Source organism: Epinephelus lanceolatus, chromosome 6, assembly GCF_041903045.1.
Source record: "Epinephelus lanceolatus isolate andai-2023 chromosome 6, ASM4190304v1, whole genome shotgun sequence".
NCBI classification, from domain to species: domain Eukaryota; kingdom Metazoa; phylum Chordata; class Actinopteri; order Perciformes; family Serranidae; genus Epinephelus; species Epinephelus lanceolatus.
The window spans coordinates 31,441,732-31,468,229 of record NC_135739.1 but is presented as its reverse complement, the minus strand read 5'-3'; the positions used below and the strand labels follow the sequence as shown (position 1 = coordinate 31,468,229).

General features: G+C 40.9%; 2 protein-coding genes across 5 annotated transcripts in view; one reads left to right on the top strand and one right to left on the bottom strand.

Annotated features, from left to right (window-relative positions):
* The window catches only part of ddah1 (dimethylarginine dimethylaminohydrolase 1), a 98,496-nt gene extending 82,796 nt beyond the window's left edge, over positions 1 to 15,700 (top strand). For all 3 annotated transcript variants that reach the window (XM_078168969.1, XM_033621219.2, XM_078168970.1), the window contains exons 6-7: positions 6,932 to 7,075; positions 11,412 to 15,700. In XM_078168969.1, the coding sequence (XP_078025095.1) occupies positions 6,932 to 7,075; positions 11,412 to 11,528 (261 nt within the window). In that variant the 3' untranslated portion in view covers positions 11,529 to 15,700. The remainder of the gene's footprint in view (positions 1 to 6,931; positions 7,076 to 11,411) is intronic.
* Positions 15,701 to 16,143: 443 nt separating this feature from the next.
* mpl (MPL proto-oncogene, thrombopoietin receptor) lies at positions 16,144 to 23,133 on the bottom strand. Of its 2 annotated transcripts, none has more exons than XM_033620838.2 (12): positions 22,917 to 23,133; positions 22,551 to 22,671; positions 21,938 to 22,116; positions 21,262 to 21,419; positions 20,813 to 20,957; positions 20,623 to 20,737; positions 20,294 to 20,463; positions 19,570 to 19,712; positions 18,371 to 18,530; positions 18,006 to 18,090; positions 17,704 to 17,791; positions 16,144 to 17,471 (listed from the first exon to the last, which is right to left on the bottom strand). In XM_033620838.2, the coding sequence occupies exons 1-12, from the start codon at positions 23,023 to 23,025 to the stop codon at positions 17,019 to 17,021; spliced, it is 1,926 nt and encodes a 641-aa protein (XP_033476729.2). In that variant the 5' UTR covers positions 23,026 to 23,133; the 3' UTR covers positions 16,144 to 17,018. The 2 variants fall into 2 exon arrangements, with proteins under 2 accessions (XP_033476729.2, XP_033476727.2); XM_033620836.2 differs by having other exon boundaries at positions 16,144 to 17,474; positions 22,917 to 23,132.
* Positions 23,134 to 26,498: the final 3,365 nt, after the last annotated feature.

Sequence of the window (26,498 nt, the reverse complement as noted above, 5' to 3'; positions counted from 1 at the left end):
GCCTCACTCATGAAGTCATCATCCCGAAATACCACCTCTGTCAGAGGCTGCAGCACCCACTCCCTGCTGTCTCACACACGTAACCCTCCCTGTATTGGACATGCTGGGCAGGCTGTAGCTGACCAGTCACCACTGTTTGATTCATGAGGTCATGACTCTATACTGGTCAGGGCTTAGTCTTCACCTCAATGATGTTTACACACTTACGTTTTTATAGATAATGAGGTGATAATATGGTGAAGACTTTATTTAGGATGAGCTGTGTTTGATGACCAAATCCTGATTACAAACATATGTGCAACCTGTTTACCAAAATATGAAGATATTCTACGTTTCTGAAGAACTTTGATGTTTGATAAATGAATTGTATGTTTTACCTAGTGTTTAATATCCAGAGATCAGTAGCAAATACAGCACTTTAGATTGTTTGGATTTAGGTTTCTGAATTATCCCGAGACAATAATCAAACAAGATCAAGGTCCCATTTACGCGTGTACTGCACTGCCTTTTATTCTTTGTTTTTAAAATTGAATGCTACTAATAAAAAAAAAAAACACTTGCTGCGCCTTTTTATTGTTGCCAGGCAACCACCCTATCACCTCCTTACCCCTAACCTTCCTGTGTAATCAATTTACCATATATTTTGGCTCGCTAAAACTGCGTACTTGTTTCCACAGTAATTAGTAGCTAGTTACTAAAATGAACAGGCAGAGGCCGTATAGCTTTGGGGGTCCAGCAACCACTACCATCAGTTTCTCCACTGTTTACCAACTGTACACTTGTTGTTGTGACCACCACAGAAGGCCCGCCTCTCAAATCATCCAATTGGACAATGGGAAAAAAGTTGAAAAAAAGTTTTTTCAACTAGTCAACAGAGCGCTCTGGTTAAAAACGCAAGGCGCCTAGAGTGTAGAAATTCGAGGCGCCTAGCAATGCAAAAACAGCAAGCAAAAAACGCAATTCTCATTTAAAACAATTACAGGAAGCCACCTTCAGCTGCTAAAACACTTTCTGTGTGATTGGGGCCTTGGAGTCTACGGCCACGCTAAATGCTAAATGCTGACGTGAGCATGCTAACATGCTAACAGTAACAATGCTAAGAAGGGGAAGTTCAGCAGCTATAATATTGACCATATTCACCGCTTTGTTTCAGCATGCTAGCATTCGCTAATTAGTACTAGTCATTTGCCAGTTATTAACCACAGTATTGGTTAAACTAGAGGAAAGGCTGAGATTCATGCAGGAGGGGGGGACTGGACATGAATATCTATATCTATACAACATATGGCAATTTATTCAATAGTTGTTGAGATATTTCAGTCTGACCTGCATGGTGGATGACCATAGAAGCGAAAGTAGCATCCATGTCTGAAAAGTCAAGCCAATGCAAAAGTGCCTTGAACTTCTTGATTCTTTCTAATGGCCAACAGGGGGCAGCTCCACTGGTCACAAAACAAAGTCAGATTTTATATAAGTCTATGAGAAAATGAACCCACTTCCCACTTGATTTATTACCTCTGTGAACATTTTCCTAATGAGCTTATGATCTTAATCGCTCATTTCAAGTCTTCTTCAGTACAGCTCAAGTTGGCTTTGTGAGTGATGGTCCCATTTACAGTAAAATAGATGATAAAGCTGTAGGATGTGACTACCTTGAGAATGAGAAGTTGCTACCACACTGACCTGTTAACTGAGATAGAAGCGTAGCAGTGCGTCACTGGCAATGCCTCAATCAGTCCCAGTTCTCACTCCACCCCAGTTCCACCTTTAAATCCAAATGTGGTCATTTGTGGCTCCAATAAACTAAAATGGCGAAAGCCAAAATGCCAAACTCAAGGCTTCACAACATAGTCCACAAACCAATGGGTGATGTCATGGTGGCTATATCCACTTCTTTTATAGAGTCTATATGGACAGCTGACAGGCAGACATGGTCATCCCTGGAGTCACAGCGCTACAATGTATTAAAAATGGATGAGCTCTGCAGCATGTATCATATCAGGAAAGGGACCATATATGGCATTCGAGCACTACATTTCCTCGCCAGTGATGTTATCGGGTCCCTGAGTCAGCTGCAGAGTCAGCCAGCAGCAGCTGATATCACAGGTTACAGTAAAGGGTCTCTGGTTTGAGGCCTTGTTCATTCGAAAGATAACAGGAACAAACACAAGAAATATGAATTGTTTCTGGGTGCTATTCTAGGTTATGTCCTTTTCTCAGTATTATCAGAGATGTTCTACATCCTCTCCTCCCCTTCCTTCCCTCCCAGTCCTATTCCCTTGGATACATTAGGGTGCAGCAATAAACACTCTCTATAGACCAATAATATTTCCAGAGTGAAATACAGTCAGGTCCATAATTATTTGGACAGTGATACAGTTGTCATCATTTTGGCTCTGTACACCACCACAATGGGTTTTAAATGAAACAATGAATACCTGCTTAAAGTGCAGACTCTCAGCTTTCATTTAAGGCTTTTTTCAAAAATGTAGTATGAACTGTGTAGGAATTACAACCATTTCTTCACACAGTCCCCCAACTTTAAGGGCTCATAAGTATTTGGACAAACTAACATAATCATCAATTAAACAGTCAGTTTTAATACTTGGTTGCAAATCCTTTACAGTCAATGACTGCCTCAAGTGTTGGACACACAGACATCACCAGATGCTGGGTTTCTTTTGCATCTTGTGATAAACCCTCTGTATTTATTCTAGTGAAGTCTTGTCTTGCTTACAAGAGCAGCAGGATGAAAGCTGAAGTGTTTGGGGCACCATTATCTGCTCAGATTCAACTAAATGCTTCAAAACTCATTGGACGATGCTTCACAGTGCAGTTGGACATTGACCTGAAGCATACTGCAAAAGCAACCAAAGACATTTTTAAGGCAAAGAAGTGGAATGTTCTGCAATGGCCAAGTCATATCATCTGACCTGAATCCAACTGAACATGCGTTTCTCTTGCTGAAGCCAAAACTGAGGGCAAAACACCCAAAACACAAGCAGGAAGTGCAGACGGCTACAGTAAAGGGCTGGCAGAGCATCACCAGGGAAGAAACCCAGCATCTGATGATGCCTATGTGTCCAACACTTCAGGCAGTCATTGACTGTAAAGGATTTGCAACCAAGTATTAAAACTGACTGTTTAATTGATGATTATGTTAGTTTGTCCAAATATTTATGAGCCCTTAAAGTTGGGGGACTGTGTGAAGAAATGGTTGTAATTCCTACACGGTTCATACTACATTTTTGAAAAAAGCCTTAAATGAAAGCTGAGAGTCTGCACTTTAAGCATGTATTCATTGTTTCATTTAAAACCCATTGTGGTGGTGTACAGAGCCAAAATGATGACAACTGTATCATTGTCCAAATAATTATGGACCTGACTGTACGTGTCAAGGAGTGACAACATTTACAGTGGTGTACATCAACAGGAACCACTTTGAGTTTTATTTCGCCTCTGTAGTTGGAAGTAAATGAATTTTTCTTGCACATCCTGCTGTTGCTCATCGGTGAGTAGAAGTAAAACTTTTAAAGGCTTCCTGGGAAGGATTACTACAATGAGCATTATAAATATTCATATCAGGGGCCAAAATGCTGATTATGCTGATGACCACTGTGGAAGGCATCAGGTCCAGTAAATTGTCCGTGTTTATGTTAACTGGTCGAGATCACCCAGGGGGGATTTTATTACCTTCCAGTAAATATTTTGTTTTAGCAGCTCTGACTGAGCACATTCTGCTGCCCAGCTACCACTCTGTGTATTAACTGGACCTCGGCCACTGTCCAGAAGTAAGTTGCTGCTGATTCGCTGTAGTTTCATGCCTGGTCGAGGGCCAGGATGACTGTGTAGAAGCCTTGGTTCTCCTTTTTTTTTCTTTTGCTCTTAAACACTTGCTGATGACGCACAAATCGGAGGCATATTAATGGTGTCAGGCAGCTGAACTGCTGTTAAAAGCTTCTAAAAGTCTAATCTAAGAAATGCTTAAAGACATGTAACCAAGATAACCTGCCCTTGATTTTCTATCTTTGAGCCCTGAGACTTGAATGCATTAATCATCTTTGGTATTAAAAATACATGAGATAGTAATCTGGTCTCAAATTGACTGTGCACACTGACATTGAACAGAGAATCAACTGTTCTATTACTTGAATTAACCCAGGATTTAATTGCATTTCATGGACCAAACTTAACATGAAGGACAATGAAATTCTGCTGTAGGACATTTTCTTCACACCCGTAGCTTTTATCAAGAAAATTAGATGTTTAAGAGACTTTTGGTGGAGTCGGCCTTTAAGTCTCCCCTCTGCCACCCTTAATCCCCCTGTGTGTCAGAGACGTTGTTGGCGGTCACGCACATGGACAGTGTTTTCATTTAGGGCCGCTGCAATCACCTAACACACCCACAACTGACCTGGGAATTTGTCTGGGTTGGTGTTACGGTCTCTGGACCTTAGTAGCCTACAGTTATTTTCTGTGTTTAATGTGCTGTGCGTGTCATTATGGGAATTATTCGGCCAGCACTTGTCAATCATTTACGTGTGTGTCTAATTGCTCTTCTGGAGGGAATCCCCGGCGGACCACGCCTCCAGCCCGCTTTCCTCTGCTGCTGTTCAGTGTTCCCTCGCTTGCTGGTCGGCCGGCCCCCTCGCTGTCGTCATCGGTTCCGGCCAATCACCGCTTCACCGGCCCCTCGTCCGAATCTTTAAAGGCTGCACGAAGTCAAGCGCAATGGCGGCTGTGATTTAATCTGAGCAGTCCGCCTCACTCCGTTTGTGTTTTCTGCTGTTATAATCTGTTTGTTGTTGTTGTTGTTGTTGTTGTTGTTGTATTTGGGAATATATGGGCTTTAGGATTTAGCTTTGTAGCCTAGCCACATATCCTTTGTACACACACGTAGATTGTTTGATGTATAATACACTAGCTTTATGGGTGTCGGTTTGAGTGTTGTTTTGTTTGTGAGGTAAGTCATAGAGCAGACAGACAGATTTGTTTAAGTTTTGTTATTCTGGGTGGCCTTCCACCACCGTTAGTTAAGTTAGTTGGGGTGTTTATTTTGTTGGTGACAGGTCAGAGTTTTGTTTTAATTGTTTTATGGTTTGCCGTCACCCGCCGCCCTTCCCTGAATTTGTTTAAATGTAATTTACCGCCGAGGCTCATTTCGTGAAGCCCGATTTCCGGGTTGTGTTACAGAGCCTGCGAGCGCGTTTTTCTTTTTTGTACCGCCTTTTTTTTTTTTTTTATAAAGCGTAGCTTGTATTGTTTATTTTGTGAATGAATAAACGGCAGCTTGCCTTATTCACTTCATTGTTTGGTTTTATGTTGCTTCCCTTACCCCTAGACACATACTGGGTTGTAACAGTTGGTTACACATGCAGACGTGCAGTATGTGCATACCCAACTTGTACTCCACCCTGCAGCCTTCCACTCAGAAAATGGCAATTTCAGCTTCTATTAAGTTAATTTAATTTATTTTGTCATTTGTAGGGCCTATTAATCTACTGTTTGTACATCAAAAATGAGTTATGGTACTAGTGTAATGCATTATTTCCCTTTTTTGATTCTGTTTTTAACTTTGTCAGAACATAACCTTAATGATTGTGCTGGCTTTGCACGGCACTTCCCAGGGATCACTCACTGAACAATGGACCCAGTCGTGTGACAACTTTTTCCTTGGGTTTTCTATTTAATGATGGGATTTACTGCTCATACTTACCACACGATTGTTCTTCTATTTATTCCAACCAAGCGCTGTTGCTGCTGCCAGAGACATAAAATGTGTCACTTCCTGTGTGCTGAGTAAATTTTCCCAGGAAAGCCCTAACAGAGTTACTTAGAACAGCACGTTTGCTATTGGGTTGGAGCAGCTGGATTACATCTGTTTACATCACAATAATGACTTTTTTTTCAGGCTACAAGGAGTGTAAGCGTATTCAACTTATTATGTGAGCAATACAAAGCAAAGTAATCCATATATCTGCATAACTCACATAGGAAAACCCCTTTCCCGTCAGAGTAAACGCCCTAATCATCCTTGTTGCAGCAGATCAAATCAGTGGGAAGTAAAATGAAAACATCTTCAGCCACAAAGCCCATTGTGCTCACAAACCTCACATTTTTCTCCCACGTTTGTAGTTGTGTCATCACATTCGCTCACAGCCACTCCTCCAAAACTATACGTGCGTCAAACAAGACGTCATACATTTTACATTTTGCAAGCAGTGTAGTCCCATAGGTGTCATTGGGTGAATTTTGTGAGCTAAATCTGATCTACAGAATTTACATTTCTTTTTTCATACTTTCAACTTTTAATAGTGACCCTGCTAATTATTAGCAAACAGCCAAACCCAGCCTGCCTGTGATTAAAGACAAAAGATGATGACAGAAAGAGAAGCAGTAGAAAAGCACATAGAAAAAAATAAGACAGGTCTATATCTGGTGAAAATCTCACTTCTCAAAATACCTTTTCTGAATCTTGATGCTTTGTTTTTTTTTCCCCCCTCCCCTCCTTGTCTCTGAGGTATCCGTCCGCAGATGTTCTGCTCATAAACGTTAAGAGGCACCTGCCTCTCCTCTGGTCATAACATCCTCACCCCCCAACTTCCACTTGGCAACATGGGCGTCTTCTCAGCCTGTCTCCCCACACCGCCTGTCCCACCTTCACCTCCTTTGGATTACATAAATAACATGACATCTGCTGAGAAAGAATGTCTGTCTGCTCCTGTGTTCTCCATTAAGGCCCCCCAGGCCCCGAGTGGTTTGGCCAGCAGAAAGATGTGGTGCTGCCTTTGGTATTGCGGCCTTGTCTCTGACTCAAAGTGCCTCATAGTCTGAATAACTTTCTGTTTCTGTGAAAGTCATGTGGACTCCCCACAGATTCTTAGTTCATCTAAATGTCTATTTCCTGTCTGTCTGTTATCTGTGTGTGTAGATTATGCAGCAAATGAGCGACCATCGCTATGACAAACTGACGGTGCCTGATGACTTGGCTGCTAACTGCATCTACATGAACCTACCTAATAAGGGACATGTGCTCTTGCACACCTCAGCAGAGCAGTTTCCGGAGAGTGCTAAGGTAATGCTCTGCTCATTTCACATCCACACACAGTGCTATTATCTCAGTCACACAATCACACATTCATTTACAATCCTGAGGCTACACCTTCAGGAGGAAGAAACCCCGTCAGGACAACCAGTCTGGTTTAGTGGCTTATATTTAAAGAGCACTTGCCTTTGTTGCTCTCCATCCTGTCCAGACCTCTGAGATAAACAAGTGGCTGGAGAGGGAAACCCTGCAGAATCTACAGTATGTGGTTGTTTTACACACACCACCACAGGTCAACCACCGCCAGCACTGTGTTTTTTTTAACAAAGGAACCGGCAGTTTTATGTGATGTGACCTTTTGTGGACATGACTCAGGCGGCAGACTAGGAGCTGGAGACACTGGGTGCTTTTTTCGCCTCAAAACTTGAGTTATTCATCAAAGCTGATTCAAAAATAGTTCTTAAAGCTGGTATAATCAATATTTTTAGCTGCAACCAGCAGCTCTGTAGCTTGCTTTGTTGGTTTGTTGGTTCCCAAATAATTACCACACCCTTTGGTGGCAACATTTTCCACCCTAGAAGGCTCAAATTTGGCATTAAGGTCAAGTGTGCGTGTGAAGGTGTGTGTTTGTGTCATTGTGGGCTAAAAGAGGGCTTTGTAATGGGGTGGATGCATGCGTTTAAGTGGTTGCAGCTATTGCGAATTCACACTTGTTCTATTAACAGTGGATCAAATGACTGCGTGGATGTGAGAGCAGTCACACGGCATGTCTAACACACAAGAAGTTATTCCCTGACTCTGCAGCTTCTTGTTGTTTTGGTTCAGTTTCAGCATTCTCATCCATGCCTTTTCACACGCAGCAAGCAGCTCTGAAAAATTATTTCATTCACTATCCATAACTGCTTATCCTGTTGAGGGTCATGGGGAGTCTGGAGCCTAACCCAGCTGACATTGGGCGAGAAGTGGGGTACACCCTGGACAGGTCGCCAGACTGATCAGATAGAGACCGCTACACGCAAGGGAAATCTCCACACAGAAGGGCCCCGGTTGGCCAGGGGGTTTGATCCTGCAACCCAGAACTCTCTTGCTGTAGGGTGACGGTGCTAACCACTGCACCACTGTGCGGCCCTAGCTCTGGAATAATAAATAAGTAAGCCAATGAGTGTTAACATGGAGGCCAAGTCTCCCTTTGTTGGGGAACAGTATATAAGTAACTTAAATTACTTCATATACAGACTAGCAAGTTCCACATTATACCTTTTGCATTTTATTTCTACCACTTATTTAGATTATCCACACAGGCCTATGGTCTGGGCTCTACTTTAAAATGAAGGCAAAATGCCAAAAATATACCTTAAAAATGCTTCCCTGACTGCACCAATTCCTGATGAAAGTAAAATTGCTTCCTGTTATATAGAAAATTGTTTTTGTACTCATGGTTGCCAAGTTGGCACTACTTCAGGAACTCATAAGCAAAATGCCAAAAGAAATCTATAAGGTTGAAACTAATTATTTTCAAAGGAATATTGAAAATTTGCTCTGAGTGCCGTCTTAAGAACAGCCCTTACAGCATGTGTTCTTTGTTAAACTGTTAAGTGCTGTATGCTGGCTCGACATACCTGGCTGAACTCATCTCCAACAGCGTCTCACAGCTTACACCGTCACTGCAAGTACACATATAACCACAGCCGTTCTTAAATTTCTTTCAGACAAACAGTGACCTACTTGCGAACACCGTCAAGACGTGCCTTTCACTTGTGACACATTGCGCAGTGTTTTCCACAGTAGTTCACCGTGAATGACATGTTATTGTCTCACTTTGTCTGTTGGGGTTTGGTAAAGGCTGAGCAGCAGCCATGTTATTTAGATGCCTTGGGGTCGCCCCACATCACAACAAGTCGAAAGGATTCACACAGGATCGAACCCAGCACCCTACAATCTGCAGAGACAGTGCTCAGACCTCAAAATGTACTCTGTGGTTAGAACCCCTACCTCCGCCAGCTATTTTTAGACGGAAGAATTCACAAAATTATACGTCTTTGGACTTGCATCCACGGTGAAGGCTCAGTAGTTTTTTCCAGGAAGATTAACTGAGGGAATTCAACTCGAGCATAATAAAAATCTATTTGTGTATCTTGTGTTTCCTGCTTTGGAAGCACCTTTGAACGGACCATTTGGAGCAATATTTGAGGAATGTATGTTTGTTCCATGATCCAGTTTCCTTAATAATGTTCAAACCCACCAGAAACTGGCCGGGATACCATTTTTGGTCCAAATTTGTGTTGAAGGAATTGTAGCTTAAAGAAAGTGGAAAAATTTAAAAAGCACATAGCTGAGAGTTGACTATCAAGCCTCGCTGTACAGTCTGTCTACAGTTGGTGCATGTTTCCCAAGGGACCTTGTGGTTTCTTCCTCCAATGAGATGTAGAGATTTCTCAGCACAATCACAGAGAAACTCTGCAAGACTTCTGCTGCTTTCCAACTCTAAACATTGTCTGTCCTAATCTCCGGTCTATTTTTAGTTTGCTCGTAAAGTTACATAAGAGTTCCACATTAACAAAGGCAGGGGGTCATGAGAGAGGATTGGTTGGGGTCGTGGGCGGGTGGAGACGGGGCATCTTAAATTGGTTAGTAGAGGGCGATGGGTCCAGAGGGCTTGGTTTGCAGATAAAGAAAGTAAGCAGACAAAGGGCCCAGTGAATTATAGCAGCTCCTACTGTGTGGGACCATGCCACCCTCCAACCCCACATATAAATATCACCAGCAGTAATGACAACTCAGCTGGAAATGTTACAAAAAAAGAGACACTGTGGAGGTGGAGGTGCTATAAAAAGCAGGGGATTTAGTGGTGTTGTTTTCAGGGGAGTTATGCAAAAGCACAACCTTCCCTGAGTTGACCCTCAGATCATATGGTCTAAACAGAAGGATTTTGGATGGTGCCCAAAACTTTGGTTTAGACTGAAATATCTCAGCAAGCATAGCCAAACAGATGTTCGTGTTCCCCAGAGGATGTGTCCCGTCTGACTTTGGTGATCCCCAACGTTACCTCTGGCGTTTCTGACTTTTTTTTTTTGCTTTTTGTGAAACGTCTCTATATAATATTCAGTGGGTTGCCTTTAAATTTGGTACACACATTCATGTTCCACTTGGGATAATCTCTCCCAACAGATATTTGTTTATGTATGCATAATCTGTAGGCAACAGGGCTAGATTTTGGTATTGAAAACGTTTGAAAAAGTTTCTGTTTGTAGCTCAGGTGGTTTGACCAGTCTGGTGGGTCCCAAGATTGGCCATAGGATCAAATGGAACACAACTTTGGAAATAACAATTTTGGTGTAATAGTTTAGCCAATCACTTAACAAGTGCCGTCGGGTCTAAATTTTAATTTATTCAACACTTTACTTTGAGGTTTGGTCAAAAAACAATTATATGAAAATAGCAGATAATATTGTTTCAGTAAGGTGATGCAGTGCCATTGTTTGAATTACTAAGCAAGAGCCCTGGCCTGTACTCTTCCCACATTACACATAATGTCAGGGGTAGAGTAGAAACAATAGTTCTAAGGCACACGAGAGCAGCATCTTTAAACATGGCGTTTGTATCATCAGAGGCTTCGTCAGCCATATTGCATCACGAGATAAGAATTTGTTTAACTGGCCCTTCTGGCTGAGCCGCAAGGCCTCGCTCAGTATCACAGCGGGGTTGAAATGAGAGTTTAAAGAGAAAAATATCCTGGTTTGGAAGTCTGGTAGGAAAACACTGGTTTTCTTCTGGAACACGTCCACAGGGTGACACACTCCTTTACGAGGGTCTTTTGAGAATGTCGTAATAGTTCTCACTCCCATCTTTTTTTTTATATATTTTGCTGGGAGAGCAGGAAACCTTCTTGAATGCTTGTTCTCCTACTTCACAGTTTGTGTCCCTCTGCAGCTCGTTTATATCACAGAACATTACAAGTCGACAGGTAGCGTAAACAAACTGAAGTGTTGCATAAGTTCTCCCTTTCAGTTTAACTACTGCCAGCTGAACTGTACTTCAGCCTTTTCTAAAGGCCTTGTTGTAGTGCTGGCTGGTCAGTACCTGTAGCACTGGCTCACAGATATGGTACCCAAGGACAGGGTCGGGGGGGCAGAAAGGGAACAGCTGTTGCCATGACGATATCTATTTTGTATTTAATTGTTTTGAGGGGCAGGTTTTTGATTCCGAAATATGTTTTTTCCAGAGATATTTGGCTGTACACCGTGATGATCTGTTGAATTTCAGCTGACATAATTATAAAATAATCATCTGTAATTTCTAAACAGAATAATTTCAAAGAACACGGTGTCCGTTTTCCCAATGACAGCCTTGTCCTCGTGTCCCGCAGGTGTTCGAGAAGTTGAAGGACCACATGCTGATTCCCTTGTCCAGCTTGGAGAAGAGCAAAGTGGACGGAGCCCTCACATGCTGCTCTGTACTCCTCAACAAGAACGCCAACATCTGAGCGCGCTCACCAGGGGGTCTCTCAGTGCATGGCAACCAAGCAGAGCCTGTATCCAATCACAAATGCTCTCGAGGTTAATAAACATCTCGGTACTTAGAGGAAGGATTGGATGGAGTCATCCGATCTCCCTTTTCCCCCAAAACACTCAATTTACGTGAAGCAGTCTTAAAAGTGTGAATAGATCAGTTGACATAAAACATAATTAGTTTTAGGTGATCATTAGTCGTGTTTTTTTAGCCAACATTTTAAATCTTGCGAACAAAAGAAATGCAAATTAGGCGCATTTCCATAGTGATCCTCATGCACGTTTGGAGTGAATAAATAAGGCTCCACAAAGCATAGTTTTGTCTGAAGTTCGGGCTGTGCTGCTGGTGGATCACAGCCCTGCCGACTGTGATCCACCAGCACACATAGTAGAAGAAGTAGAGTAAAAGCAAGTTGCCTTGGCTATCTAACAATCCATAAGGGAAAAATGAAGGGAAATTTTCAGGAATTTGTTTCAGTTTTCCAAGTTTTAATTGCACCTTTATGTCAGCTAGTACGGCGATGTTTCATGCTGTCTGGCAACAAAGAAAAATTAGTGCAGTGATTTTAATGCACAAATGAAGATAATGTCAGTGGACCAAATGTTCGCTACATCAGACTTTATTCAGCAAATGTGTTTCCGTATCCCATTCACTGTATCAGCCCTCTTTCAACAAAAGCAAAAACCATCTCAAGTGAGTGTAAAAACTTTTTTTGCATGACTGAGGAAGTTCTATCAAATTTTGCTGTTTCCATTCAGCTTTTCTACTACGATGCTTCAAAATGCACAAAAAATGTTTATGGAAACATGGCTGTCGTCTGTATAAGAATTAATATATTGATTAAAATTTGTTTTATTTTGCTCTTTATTTGGATGCACTGATATTTTCTATATAAAACTAAAAAATACAAGGTAAAAGAAGAGGCTTACATGTTAGATAATGGGTCATTATTCTCCCCATATAATGCCACACATGTTTTTGACAGTATTTGCTCGTCCACAAACTATTAGAATTTAATTTAATCAATTTGATCCCAGATCAGAAGCGGAGGTAGAACATGTGCCATGTTGAACCCACCCTTCAAACCTGCAGAGCCCCTAATGCTCGTGTCTAGACCAATCCTTGCTTACACTAATCAATGTTTACAACCCTTTAAGACTACCACAGAGAACAGAGCTCTGGAGCAACAAAACCAGATGGATCATAGTTTTTGTTGTTATTGAAATGTAGTCTTACCAACATTAGACCGCGGGTTTATAAATTACATAACTAACAGACATCCAGAGAGGAAAATGTATACAGTTAGTTTCGACTGTTTACATGCACCATTTTAACTGTGATTTAATTTTGTGTGTGGTCAGTTAGATAATGCAATAGGGTTTGTAATTCATTTTTCAAGAACTGTATTTTGGTGCAAGATGAGGGGAAAAAATCCTGCTGCTGCTGTAATACCACAACCACAAACATGTTAATTTGCTGTTTCTTTACAGTTGGTGCTGAATACATTTCATGACCATACGATATTTCCAAAACAGCTTTCCATATTTCTTACAAATGCATGGTCATACATCTGACTACGAGGTTGTTTCTCACTCTGAAAATACAGTTCTTGAAAAGCCTTTGGAAGATGTGAGATTTTGGTATGATCGCACTGTTAATGATGATTTTGTGAGTAATATTAGACGTACTGCCATTGATACCTGAGGTGCTCTTACTTTTCATGACTGTTGTGTATTAAAGCTATGGTCTACGTTTAGAAAGATTGATCATTATTATTAACATCATTTAGATGGTGGTTATGGCCCAATAGTGCTAGCTACACAATGTGAAGAGGAAAAAGGAACCAAAAAAAATCCATTCTCTCTGGCGGCTACAGGCCTGCAAAGAAATTGACCAATCACAGTCATCCGGCCCGCATGGGAGTTACTCCTTGCTCACATTTGCACTCTCTCCCTCTCTTACCCTCCGTCCAATCCCCTCGCTCCATTTTGACACTCCTCTGCTCCTCGTCCCGCTTCATCCCAACCCCCCTCCGCATTTGAAAGTACGAGCGCTTTGTAAGGCCCTGAGCCATTCAGCTACACGAGTTTCGATATGGAAAATAAAGAGAGCAATAGCAGCAAACGGCCTCTGCTTGCCCCACCGGCAAAGGCCGAAAGGAAGCGTAAGTCTGCCTCTGAAAAGGCAGAAGCGAAGAGGAAATGCGACAAATTGAGGGCTCAAAGCAGAGTAAACATCGGGTCATCCTTTGACCGATGGAGAAAGCTCCGGCAAGATCTGGGCCTGAAAAGTGATGCTGATACAGCAGAGTTTTTGTTGAACAGGTAATATTTCGTTTTTATTGTGGATGTTGTGACATAGATAACTGTATGCCAATGCTGGCTTATGACTGTGAAAGCTGCCGTTAGTTTTTTGTCTGGTTAGACGACGTCGAAACATTTTCTTTCTATGCGGGAGGGGGGGTGTCGTTAGGAGGCTCCAAGGGGAGGGGGACACGAGCTCGGAGGGGAGGGATCATGGAGGACATCGTCTTTCTAAACGTAGACCATAGCTTTTATCACTGCTATTGATTGTACAGGTACTGGAAGCAATTTTTGACTGATCTCAATAAACACCAGATACAGAAGCCAACAGTAGCTTGTTGATTTATTCTACATGGACATTATTTGGCCATTTTGTTTAAGCTATTTGGCATCCCTCCTGCTGAGCCTTTGTTTAGATTCATGCGGGAATGCCAGTGTATTAATCTGTGCCAACCCCCACAGAGGACAGATAAAAGCTGCCTGTGTGGGGACTGTATGTTTTCATTATCTTAAAATGAAGTAATTTATTCCAACATAACACCTCTGCTCCTCCTAATGTCTGTACGGGGAACCAGTGACTGTACTCCTGCTTAATGACTCTGAAGGCACTGTAGTTTTCACACTCCATTGGTTCTTTCTGTGTTGTTGATTACACTGATTTCATTTTTTTTTTCTTCCTGTCTAGCAGTTTTTAGTCAAACTGACTCAGAGCGTGCTGTGAAACTGATGTCTGTTCCACTAAATCCAATCGCACCAAATGTGACAGCAGTGAGAGAGTTTGCACTCAGCATGCAGAACAAGCTAACTGTTTGGTGTGCTTCCATGTGTGCTAACAAATGGTAGCTGCAAACAGGAGTTTGAAGGACGTCAGTGAGCTCTGTCTCGGTGGCCATGTCTCTGTTGTTGCTGAATTCATGTTTTGAGGCCTGTAGATGTGAGAACATGGTGTGTGTAAACATGTATACTGTACATACGCTATATACTGTACATGTTAAAGCCCATCACATGTGAAACCATGTTTTTCCTCAATGTGATTGTAAGTGAAAGTTGAGGAAATGACATCAGGAGGTGATTCAGCCTCCCTCTGTAGACGTTTGCGTATGGACAAGTGGGCAGTGATGAAACATGGAAAGAATTCCTGTTGGGAGGAGAGGCTCGTACACCAGTAAACACTGACTCTCTTAAACTCTCTCTGTCTTTCTGTCTCGCTCGCAGCACTCGCACTCTCCCACCCTCTGCTATTGCCTCATAGACGATCTGGGCTAATTTATGGCCATGATATCATACAGTCTGGCGAACACTGTAGATGTGATGGACTGCCGTTAAAGTGTGACACTGGTAGTATATTTTACAGAAGGCGGCTGGCTGGATGCACGGTGATAGCATAGTTGCAAAGCATCCAGTTCAGTTTCTCACGCAGTTACTCCAGAAGGCTGAGCCAGGCAGGAGCAGTTGGACACTGTCTGATTAGTTCAATGTCAACCACTGGATTTTATCTAAAATGGTCATCCTCTCTTATATTGCTCTCAGTCGCCTGTGGGCTGTCCAGCTCTGGGGCGCTATAACCTTTTCCTATCGCTGATTTAAAATCAGAACATTTAATACATTTCTTAGCTCTTGGCTAGCGAGCCTGTCTGTGAGTAACTGCTCCTGAAAATGTGTGCTGACTTTGTTATCCTCTTACTAATCCCCTCACTCATCACTGTAGTCATGATGTTGTGATTGCCCCAGGTCCAACTGAGGTCTCTTGGTTTTCATACAAGTTGTGAGTAATAATTATTTGAGTCATCTTAAATTGAGCCTTTCATCTACTTTGTGTAATAAATTAACATTTAGCATTCAACTGTGTCAGTTGTCTTTCTTTTTTTGAAATATTCAGGTTAAATTCATGATTAATTTCAATTTAATTCATATTTTGAAAATATATTTTCAACAATAACCTTCAAGGACAATGTTGGTATGATGTCAGGTGAGATATGGTACAAATGTGAATCTGGGCCAATGTCTTAACTGTTGTCTCATTTCCAGTGATGTACTGTAGAGTGAGTAGCTTTGTCTCAGTGAGGACATGCTATGAAAACACAGATCAACTCTGACCGCTGATCTCTGCTACCATCTAGTGGCACCAAAAATGTAAGAGAGACTAAAATACAGCTGCTGTTTGGTTGGAGGTAAGACAAGCTGCTCAAGTCAGTTAAAAATCGTGTGTCTTCTATGTTGTGCTTTCACATGTACCCAGGAAAGTCCAAACAGTGTCCTTCACAAAAAATACAACTGGCAGAAAAACAGCTTCTCAATTTTTATTGAAAAAAATACAAATCCTCAAGTTATAATGTAATGCATAATGACTTTAAAGCTTGAGACAAGAGTCCATATAACAACAAACAGTGGCAAGGCAATGTAAAAAATGAACAAATCAAATTCTGGTGCTTTTCAGCAGCAGATCACTTGGAAAGCTAATAAAATATACAAAATTGATATGTCAAATTTGAGCAGAAGTCACACTTGCATGCTAAATTAAAAAGAAAAAAAAAGTTTAAACTCAAACTGACACAACATTTGAATGTATCTTCCTCTGAAATCTCCTTCAAATATATACATATATATTTTAGTCTAAGGTAACCTAAGTGTAGAACAATACTACCTGGTAAATATTGTGTGTCTTATTGATCAACAAAGCCACTGAGTGGGGTCTCACAAAGTATCTCGTGGTCTACTGTTCACTCTAGTGGACATAAGAAGACATGGCAGTGTAGATAAACTGTCAGCCCTGATGTGGACAAACTCATACATTATATACAATTACTGATGTAATATCTAATATAGTATGCCAAAATATAGCATATAAAACTTAAAGCTTGAACTCTCATAAAAATGGCATATTCTTGTTTTTGAATGTGATTTGTACATCTAAGTAATTAATCTCTAAATTTGTGGTGTACTCATAACATTTCAGCTCCAAGACTGTATCACGAATGACTGAAATGTTGAGAGAGAGGATGCCATGATCAAAAGAAAACCCCATTATACTGTGAATACATGGTAACACGCCTTTTTTTAAGCCACATGGTGCATTAATCCTGAAATTCTTAGGTTAATAATAAAGTGTATACATGTGATCTGCACCACTGGAAACAAAGTACACTTGTTGTATTGTACATTTAGCTGCAGGGGAAGTTAGTGTAGAGGTTACCTGGCCCCCTTGAAGCACCAACCTTGCAGTTGACTTTGTCTGCCAGCTTGGCCTGAGACAAGTAGGAATAGTTTAGGAATTCACCACCTAAACCTGGTGGGATACAGACTGAGCCATCACTGCAGGAACTGTCACATGTTTCAAAGAGCTCATCGTTCGTCCCCAAGCCTTCTTTCTCTCCAAAGTCCTCATAGACATACGTGTTTCCTTTGGGGCAAAGAATGATACTGTCTTTGTTCAGAGTCACGTAGTCTGGAAAGATATCAGTCCCACGGCTTCCATCGACCAGTTCTCCGCTGCAGAATCTTTCTGGTGACAGGAGCTGGGTGGAGCCCTCTGATGAAACCTCATCTTCAGACAGTATCTCCACCACAGATGAAGTGGTTTCCTCATAGCACTGCTTTGCTGTTATTGGAGGATTCTGCTGTTTGAGCACAAAGTGGTTGATTTAACACCTAAGGACACACTCTCAAGTCATATTTTGTTATGACTTGTGTTTTACCTACTTCCTATTTGATATCTGAATCTATATTTGTATGTATACAACTGTTTCACCACAGTATAAGCTCTGTGTAATGAGATAGGCTGCCTGTGTGTGAAGTAATGGTGCATGTATTATGTATTAGGCTAAATTCTGTGGTTAAATAATTTACCCATCTTGGCTCGTTGATCTCTGTCAGAAAACCATGGAGGACTTTGTCAAGGTTGGGCACCGGCGGCCAGAAATACTGCTTGAGCTTACTATAGAAACACAAAATAACAGACATGAAAACCATCTTCAAACAATGTGGAAAGTCATTAAAATAGTTGGTTAAACTTTTTGGAGACTTAATAGAGTAGTTAGCAATTAAAATGGTTTTTATAACAATAAAAATGACTGCAAGTTTTGACTGTACAGTATGAGCTGATTTTATTTCATTTCAAGATGTTATCTAAGAGGTGGCTGAGAACCTACCCAAGGTACGTAGAGAACAGGAAAATGAAGATGATAGCAGTTATCAGCATCAGGATGGAGATACACACGACCACGAGCAATATGCCTGTAAAGGTTATTGATATTGCATTAAGGTTTGAATGGTGTCCAGTAGTTTTATTGAATCAGAGTTACAAGAACTAGATTTCATATGTCTATGATGATTAGATTTTAATATATCAAGACACAACAGTGCATTTTATAGACTACCATTATCACACAACCACATTTGAATGAACCTCTTGTTTTTCTTACAAAATAACAGACAAAGAATTTACTAAATTGGGGATTACTACATAAATAAGTGTGCTTTACACAGATTTTTATGTGTCTGAGTGTGAGCTTACCTACGTCAGTGGGGGTGTCACCTGTAAGTGCATCTGACCAGTCACTCCAGCGGCCTGAGTAAATGGATCCATTAGGTTTAGCTCTTAATTTAACACTGTACCGGCAACCTGCTTGAACCTCTAGACAAGTGCTGGTCTCAGGACCCTTTAGAGATACAGTCTGGGGACAGAAAGGTTGATATGATGTTCAATTTTAAGAACATTAAAAGACAATCGTAGTGATGAAATATAGTCATGTTCCCTCGCAATACTGTGTTTGAATGCAATTGCTTTCCATTCCCTGAATACTGTTGCCTATTGCACAAAATATTCTTTTGCATGTCCTCATGTGTTAGCACAACAATATTTGTGCAGCATCCAGCATTAAACCAACTTAATGAGTAATCTTGAAGATTTTTTACTTTGAATATATCACTGCAAGTAGAATTGAACCTCCCTGCCTTTGGTGCCATCTGGTGGTGTTATCAAAAACGACACTGATACTCTGCTACAGCATCACCCCTCACAGCCACCATTTGTATACAAACAAAAGCTCATGCTATCAGAAAAATTCAAAAATATAAATGTGGAGCGTCAGTGGCTTAGTGGTAGAGCAGGCGCCCCATGTACAAGGCTGTTGGTTTGAGTCCAGCCTGTGGCCCTTTGCTGCATGTCTCTCCCTCTCTCTCCCCCTTTCATGCTTCACTGTCCTGTCGATTAAAAGGCAAAAAATGCCCTAAAAAATATCTTTAAAGGAAATGAAAGGTATAAAAGCACAAAAAAAGGAGGGGAATGCAAAAAGGTTTTTTTTATAATGATAATAATAATTTTGTTTGTATAGCACTAAACAAGGTTACAAAGTGCTTCACAAAGTGCATGAAAATGACAATGCATAATGCAATGCAAAAATAGAACAAAAGGAAATAAAACTCAAAAGTTACAAATCAGAAAGTACAAATCAGGCATTAAATGGGAAAGATTTTCCTACAAAAATATGTTTTAAACAAAAAATGGGTAATGTGCTAGCCAGCCTCATTTCATCAGGTAGAGGATTACAGAGCCTCGGGCCAGAATGGCAAAAGCCTGGTCATGTTTTAGAGTGAGATCACACATCACAATAAGAAAAGATATTTCAGGAACAGTTGCCCCAGGTCATCCTAATCATTAAAACAGAAACAAAAAAAAAACATAAAATTGTGTGGCCATAAAAAACATCTTACCATCCATGCTTCACTCCCTCTGATTTGGTAGCCGACTTCATACTGCAGGTGAGCCGACAGAGACAGAAGAGGAGCTTCCCATTTCAAACACAACCTTTCTCCCTCCAGAGCTCCTCTCAGATGACATGGTGGGGATGTTTTGACTAAAAACAAAGAGCACATATGATCTGTCAGTCCATTAAGTCATGAAACCACACTTAATCTGAGGCCTAATAGGAAAATTAAGAGGTCTCGAAAGAGGTTGCAGTAAGGCTACTAGGGCTCCCACTACTACAGTACCTAAAAAATGCAGTCTGCCGCAAGTAATGTAGAGTGAAAACCTATGATTTATATGGTTTACTCATGATTCATGAGGAAAAGGGCTTGTTTAATATATGCTTATGCAAATCTGATTTTGAATTGTAGATTTAATAATTCATGTGTAAAAAAGGCAAATGTGTTTTATGCACACTAAAATAGAAACCATTTTCAAATGTCTTTAGTTTCATTATAGTACAACTGCTTTGTAATGTGGAGTTATCTGAACGTCTGTCGCTGAAGTACCTTTGCCTCTGAGAAATACTTGACTAAAACTGTAATTTAAGTGGTCTTGAGAACTTTCAGTGTCTGCATCCTCTTTGTCAGATACCATCGCATCAAAGACATGAAAATAAATCGAGAAGTTACAGAAACACAGATAACGCACCTGAAATGAACAAAGAACGGTGGAATAAAAATCACTCACTGCTCTTGTTGAGAGTGAACTCTTGAGTATAGAAGGTCCTGCTGCGTGGAGCTGATGTGCTGCTGAGCTTGACCCTGACTTTTCTGGACTCATCTCCACGGAAACGACACAGTTCACTTAAGTCCTTGTCAGCGCAACACTCGGTCCACTCTGTCCGGCCCAAAGCCTCACTGTAACATCATCACATCAAATCACAGCCAAACACAGTGAGCACTAAAGCTCCACTAAAACTCAATAAAAACATGCCGTTACATTGGTATTGAGAGATCTGATGACTTAAATCAACCAGTGAAATTTGTTTTACAGTAGTAATGAAGTCAGTGATGTACCTTGGTCCCATCTTGTAGAAAAGCTTGTACTCATTCCCTTCACCATATCTGCTGCCATTCCACTGGCAGGTGATATTTTGGAGGTCAGAGGTGTAGCACGTAAGCGAAATATCATCTGAAAAAGAGAGAGTATTTTTCATTCACATATTTCACCTACGCAACAGTTTCCTCTTTCTTTTTTTAGTCACACCTGCACTCTGGGGAACCACGGCTCGCACAGGGTGTGACCAGCTGCTCCAGTGTCCTTCATTTGGATTTAGGGCACATTTGACCATCACCTGGACCTCAACCTCCTCCCCTGGTACCAGAGAGTCTAGTGTGTCCCTCTCCATTGCCTGTAGAATGAACAAACATCATGAAATATATGATATTATTCATATAATTTTTTCACCCACTGTAATTACCAACACAGGCCTACAGGTGAAGGATGGTCATGTGTAATATTCATTGAGTTAATGTCATAACTGGCACAGTAACTTGATTTATCAGATGAGTTACAGATATAATTGATTACATCAGTAAATAATACTGTCATCCCATCATTCTAACTCACATGCTGGGCATACCAGTATGTAAATGATATATACACTGTCTTCATGCTCATACACAGCATGTGTGTGTGAGACAAATTAGGTATACCTCTTTTGTCATCTCTCCCAGCCCTTTGGAGGAGTATCGAATCCTATACATCACTTTATCGTCCCAGTATTCCGGGAGCTTTGCCTGCCATGAAACCTGCAGCTGTCCTGCTTGGCCATTGTGGTGTAAAGACACATTGAAGGGGGGATCCAGGAGGACTAGACACGAGAAGATGATGAAAAAATAAGAACACATTATAGAATCTAACGCTTAAAATAAATCACCAATGTTTAGGCAACAGGTTAAGAGGCATCCTGTCTTTCTTGGTGCATGCTCTTATTGACAAGGGGTCCCAGCAAAGACTTAGGACACACTGAAGGGGGAACAGGCACAGGGCAATCCGCATCTCGTCAAACTGCATATAAGAATCATAAATCACAGGAACACCACCACCAGATGAGATGGTGTGGGCAACACAGTGATAGAAATAATTGGGTGGGACGGCCTTATTCAGTGGTAGCCTATATAGTCTTCAGATCTGAGGCCCTTCTTGTCCAAAGGGAGACAAAGTGACTGACGTAGCCCTGCAGACATGTAGAAGCCACCAGTCAACGCTGGAGATGCAGCTGAAATTCTCAGAGCTATTTCTCAGGGTTGGGATAGGAAGCTGTAAAGAATACATCCTGACACACACGTTTATAATTCTATGCAAATCTAGTAAAAAGAAATGTCTTACAGTGGTCCTCCACAGAGACATCGCGACTGTAGAGGCTGATGCTGGTGCTGCGCTCCACCACTTCAAGGTGTGTTTCCACAAATGAGAGAACATCTGTCTTAGGAAATGAGCAGATGTGGAGGAAAGTTCCCTCTTCGTTTCTCTGGACAGACATTTCACACCTTTTCTCTCCATGCCGGCTTGATTGGAATTATAACAAGCACAATAGACATGGTGGGACATATACAGTAATCAGTCAAACTGTTTGTATGGCATGGTTCACACAGGTAAGAGCAGTTCACAGTGCTCTACAGGTGACTAATTGAGTAAGAAAAAATGTGTGTATGGTTCAAATGTAAACAAAAATAAGATAATTACATCACTGAAAATGAAAAAAAATAATACAAGATTTGTTATGTGTCTTGTGGAATATAAAATGAAAAAGTCAATAACTATAAGACACTAAAAGTTCACACTTACACTGATGAACAACAACATGTAACATTAGAAAAATAGTAACATGTCGACAGCATAGAAAATTCCTAACAATATGATTCAGAGAAACTACTGTTTAAAGAATTTTGGAGTTCCTTCATATACAAAACACAATATATTCACTGCCTATAAAACATACCCAGAAATCTTGTAGAGTAAATCATAAGTCCTGTTGTCTGCATTCTCAAAGAAGCAGGTGAAATCCTCCTCTGTGCGTGTGAAACATTTAGGATCTGGCTCATCCTTTAAGAGGAAAACATCTGCTCCAGAAATGACAAACAAAAAGATTGTATTTCTTAACTTCTGAGAGCTAAATGTTAGCTTGAGTGAACAAGATATTACATTGTGGCAACAGGTCAATAAGAGTAATATCTTTCTGTTGTCACCAACAAGATGTTATTTGGGAACAAGACTGATTAATTGCCAGACATACATAAACAATAAAGTAGAATATTGAGCTTCAGAATTGTTTCAGAATAATCAATACACCACCCTTCAGTCCTACCTTCCCTTGACAGATAACTGACACCATCCTTGCAATGAATCCCAGGCACAAAGCCCACTTGTATCCACAAGCTAATCAGGAGTATCCCCCACCTGCAGAGTGAATTCATGGTAGACTGAGGTGTTAAACCTAAACTACCTTGGCATGTAAACCCACACAGCACATGGTTGTATATGTGAATTGTGTGTGTTGTCTGTCATGCATGGTTTTCAGTAGGCATGGGTGGGTAGGCTTGAGAAGTGCTGAGGGGTTGGCCCAATGTGAGTTGTATTTACAGCAGGAAGCTTGTTCTGTGTGTAGTGGAAGTAAGCACCAAAAAAGGCAGGTTGTTAACTGAAACTATAGACTCACATAAGTTATGTTTTCTTCAAATGAGACAATAACAAACAGGAGATGTTGCTGCTGAAGAAGCCTGGCACATGGTTTCAGTCCATCATCTGGCTGGGTTTGCAGGTTTTTTTCTCACTCTACATAAAATTTCTCAAGATTGAACATGTTTTAATGAGGCATATAGAGTGAGACTCATAGCCACCAAAGGCTTTATGAGCTCATTGTAGACTTGAGGAAAGCAGAAGTGGAAAGCACTCAGTAGAGATGACGTGGAGTGCTTCACAAGCTTCAAGATCCTTGGTGTCCACACACATCAGACTCTCTCTCAGCTTCTTGTTGCCTCCTCCCTAATGAGGTACACACAAGAGCGCTTATGCCATCTGAGGAGACTGAAAAAAGCTCCAAACAGCCTCTGCTGATTTACCACATCCTGACCTAGTGCACAACAGCATAGTACACCAGCATGGTCCTACACCTCTGACATTACTCAACTAATGAAGTATTCTCATCCTCCAGCTATCCTGGTTGTCTGCACAGTTAGAGAATTGATTTGTTAATCTAAGAATAAGTTGATCAGTTGACGAGAACAGTGCACTCTTATAATAAATAAAGGCAACATGAATAAACTACGCTTAGCAGCACCTTTTGGTAGCTGCACAGTAGGAGTTCATTTAAACCTGAGGGACCTGTCTTTCCTTCAGTGCAGTCTTTGATATAAAAACCTGTCAAAAACTCTCACTAAAAGGATCTAAAATCATAAATTATGACCAATAAACATTAACCGAGTGTTATATTTAAAGTGTATACAAATTATAAAAGTATATTACATGTAGTTTAGTGCTTAAATGAGTCTCACTCCCGACTCGATGTTTGTTCAGGGGGCCTGTTGGCCTCAGACACTGACACACAGAGGCACCATTTAGCAGCGGCAAGGGAGATGACCCAGGCTGCGACATTTCTTAGCGCTCCTGTCGTACGAAGAGTGAGAAAGTCTGCTAAGGACAGGCAGGAATAGAGGTGGATGGTTCAAATGTCAAACATTTTGATAAAAGACAATGCATGTAACGATTATATATCGACATGCTGTCAAGTTGGGACAAGTTGGGGCTGAGAAAATGCTGAAATGACGAATTCCCATCAAAATGTCATGATTTTATTGTCTGTATTTTACTTGGCATGGGTTACTCACTATTGTGAAAGTTAATTTGTGGTTAGCATGCCAACAAACCATGATTTACTGTAATAATTTCCATATTCTCATCGAAAATCATGATTTCACAAACATTTCACTGTGGAAAGGAGCCATGTGCATCTCAAAATGGCGGGAGAACACACAGAGGCTTCACTTTTAAAAGTCTTACACATGATCTAAATCACCAACAGCTCTGGATCAGTTTTAATCCATCTTGAAATAACTGACAAAACTCAGTTATCCGCATATGAAAACCAAAGCTCAGCTCTTGTGCTGACTGATAAAGCTGATGCAGAAGGGTAATCTACAAGTCTGAGGTCTGCTGCTGACTGAAAAGCCCTGTAACATTTACACACAACGTCATTAGCTCTTAAACCACCAGATAACATCGAAATTCATAACAACCACTACCTCTGAAGAAACCCTTAACATTTTCAAAGGTCTAACTTATTGCAGCCACTTCCACTTCTGCTTGGCAAATACAAATGCCTGTGCATCTATTGTAAGAGGCAGAGCTAGTTTGCTCTCTCAGCTGAGCTCCTTAACACACCCTGACAAAACACTCACCCCAACACAGCTTGTGCCTGCAAATCTGGAAATTACCTGTAGCTCCAAACACCAACAGTCTCAGTGCTGTTTCAGATCAGCCCCGTCTGCGGCACCATACCTTTGACCCCAAGCCACTCTCACTACCCCCAAGTTCCTTACCCTCTTACACTAAACTCTGTAGTGTTTAAGCTATAGCAGGCTTTCTGCTTTACTTGGGTCCAACTACACAGGGGTGTCACACAATGGCCCCGGCTTAGTCTACAGGACTACTAGATGCCAATTTATTATGGTACTGATAAGTGTGAAATACTCTCCCCACTGTAACCTTTACACACCAATTTGTTACATCAGTCTGCTCTTTGTTATCTAATGCAGAGTTGTAAAAATTCCTTGTTTTTTTAGTTGAACTTAGTCAGTTTGAATTGTTTAGTTGATTGCCAGAAAATCTATGACTATTCTGAAAAATCAATTGTTTAAGCCATTTTTAAAAAGACAAAAGTAAAAGAATTGTCCTTGTTTATGTCAACATTGCTCTCTTTCTTCCTCCTTGGTCTTCTTTTTTCTATTTTACAGACAAAATTATTTATTATCGAGAAAAAAAAGGTCAGATTAATTGCTACCAACATTAACCGTCAGTTGCAGCCCCCCTCTGTTTGGTCTCTCACTTGCAGCATCAACCACAAATGCAATAATTTCATTACGGTATTACAAAAACAAAAGAGAAATACTCCGGCTGCTGTTTGATGTTCGTAGCTTAGACCTGTGAGCATGAGAACTTTACCAGGTACCAGGAAAACATACTGCAGATGGGTGCTCACCACAGGGTGATATAATCTCTAGTCTGCTAACGCACCGGAGCTTAGATGGCTGGGGTTTGATGAAGCTGATTTGCAAACTGTAAACAAGTCACACATTATTTTCTAAAATGATAAGCCTACCGTACCAAGCAGCCGTATACATGACACTGCAAACAACGATACCAACACATGATTCACTTGAATGCCATTTTAAGTTTAACATTCAGTGACGATTAAAGATTTTTGTGATGATATTTGGACACTATGAGCCTCAGAGGAGGATCTCACAAGTTCCTATAGACATTCCTATCGATATATTAAGCATTAAGCTGTGAAATCTGTTGGGTCTGATGAGAAGTAGCAAGCAACAAACACAAAGCACACACTTTAAGCTATCATTTAGCCCCCACACCTCAGTGTTTCCAAACAGAACTTGGACAAAAAGTCTAATTTTCCTTCCCCACTCTTCTTTTTGTTGGATGACCGATAAGCTCAGTGGCTCTAATTCATGAAAGTTAGCAGGTTGGGTCGGTAAAAAAAAATATAAGAAATACATTTGATAGCAGGTAAAATGAATTTTTCCTAACACTATGTGACCAAATCAGGACATAAGCACCAGAGCGCTGAGGTCACAGATGGAGTTACAGCAGTGCCTACAGAGCTAGTGTCTGATACTCTAAATAATTGTTTAGCTCACTTTCAGATAAGGGATAA

What these genes read in the sequence shown, in the direction of transcription:
- mpl (XM_033620836.2), bottom strand. Translation starts at nt 23,025, where the DNA reads ATGAATTCACTCTGCAGGTGGGGGATACTCCTGATTAGCTTGTGGATA. An exon ending in CGTGGTTCCCCAGAGTGCAG is followed by an intron (nt 20,738 to 20,812) that starts GTGTGACTAAAA and finishes TCTCTTTTTCAG; the next exon opens with ATGATATTTCGCTTACGTGC. An exon ending in TGACACCCCCACTGACGTAG is followed by an intron (nt 18,091 to 18,370) that starts GTAAGCTCACAC and finishes TAACCTTTACAG; the next exon opens with GCATATTGCTCGTGGTCGTG.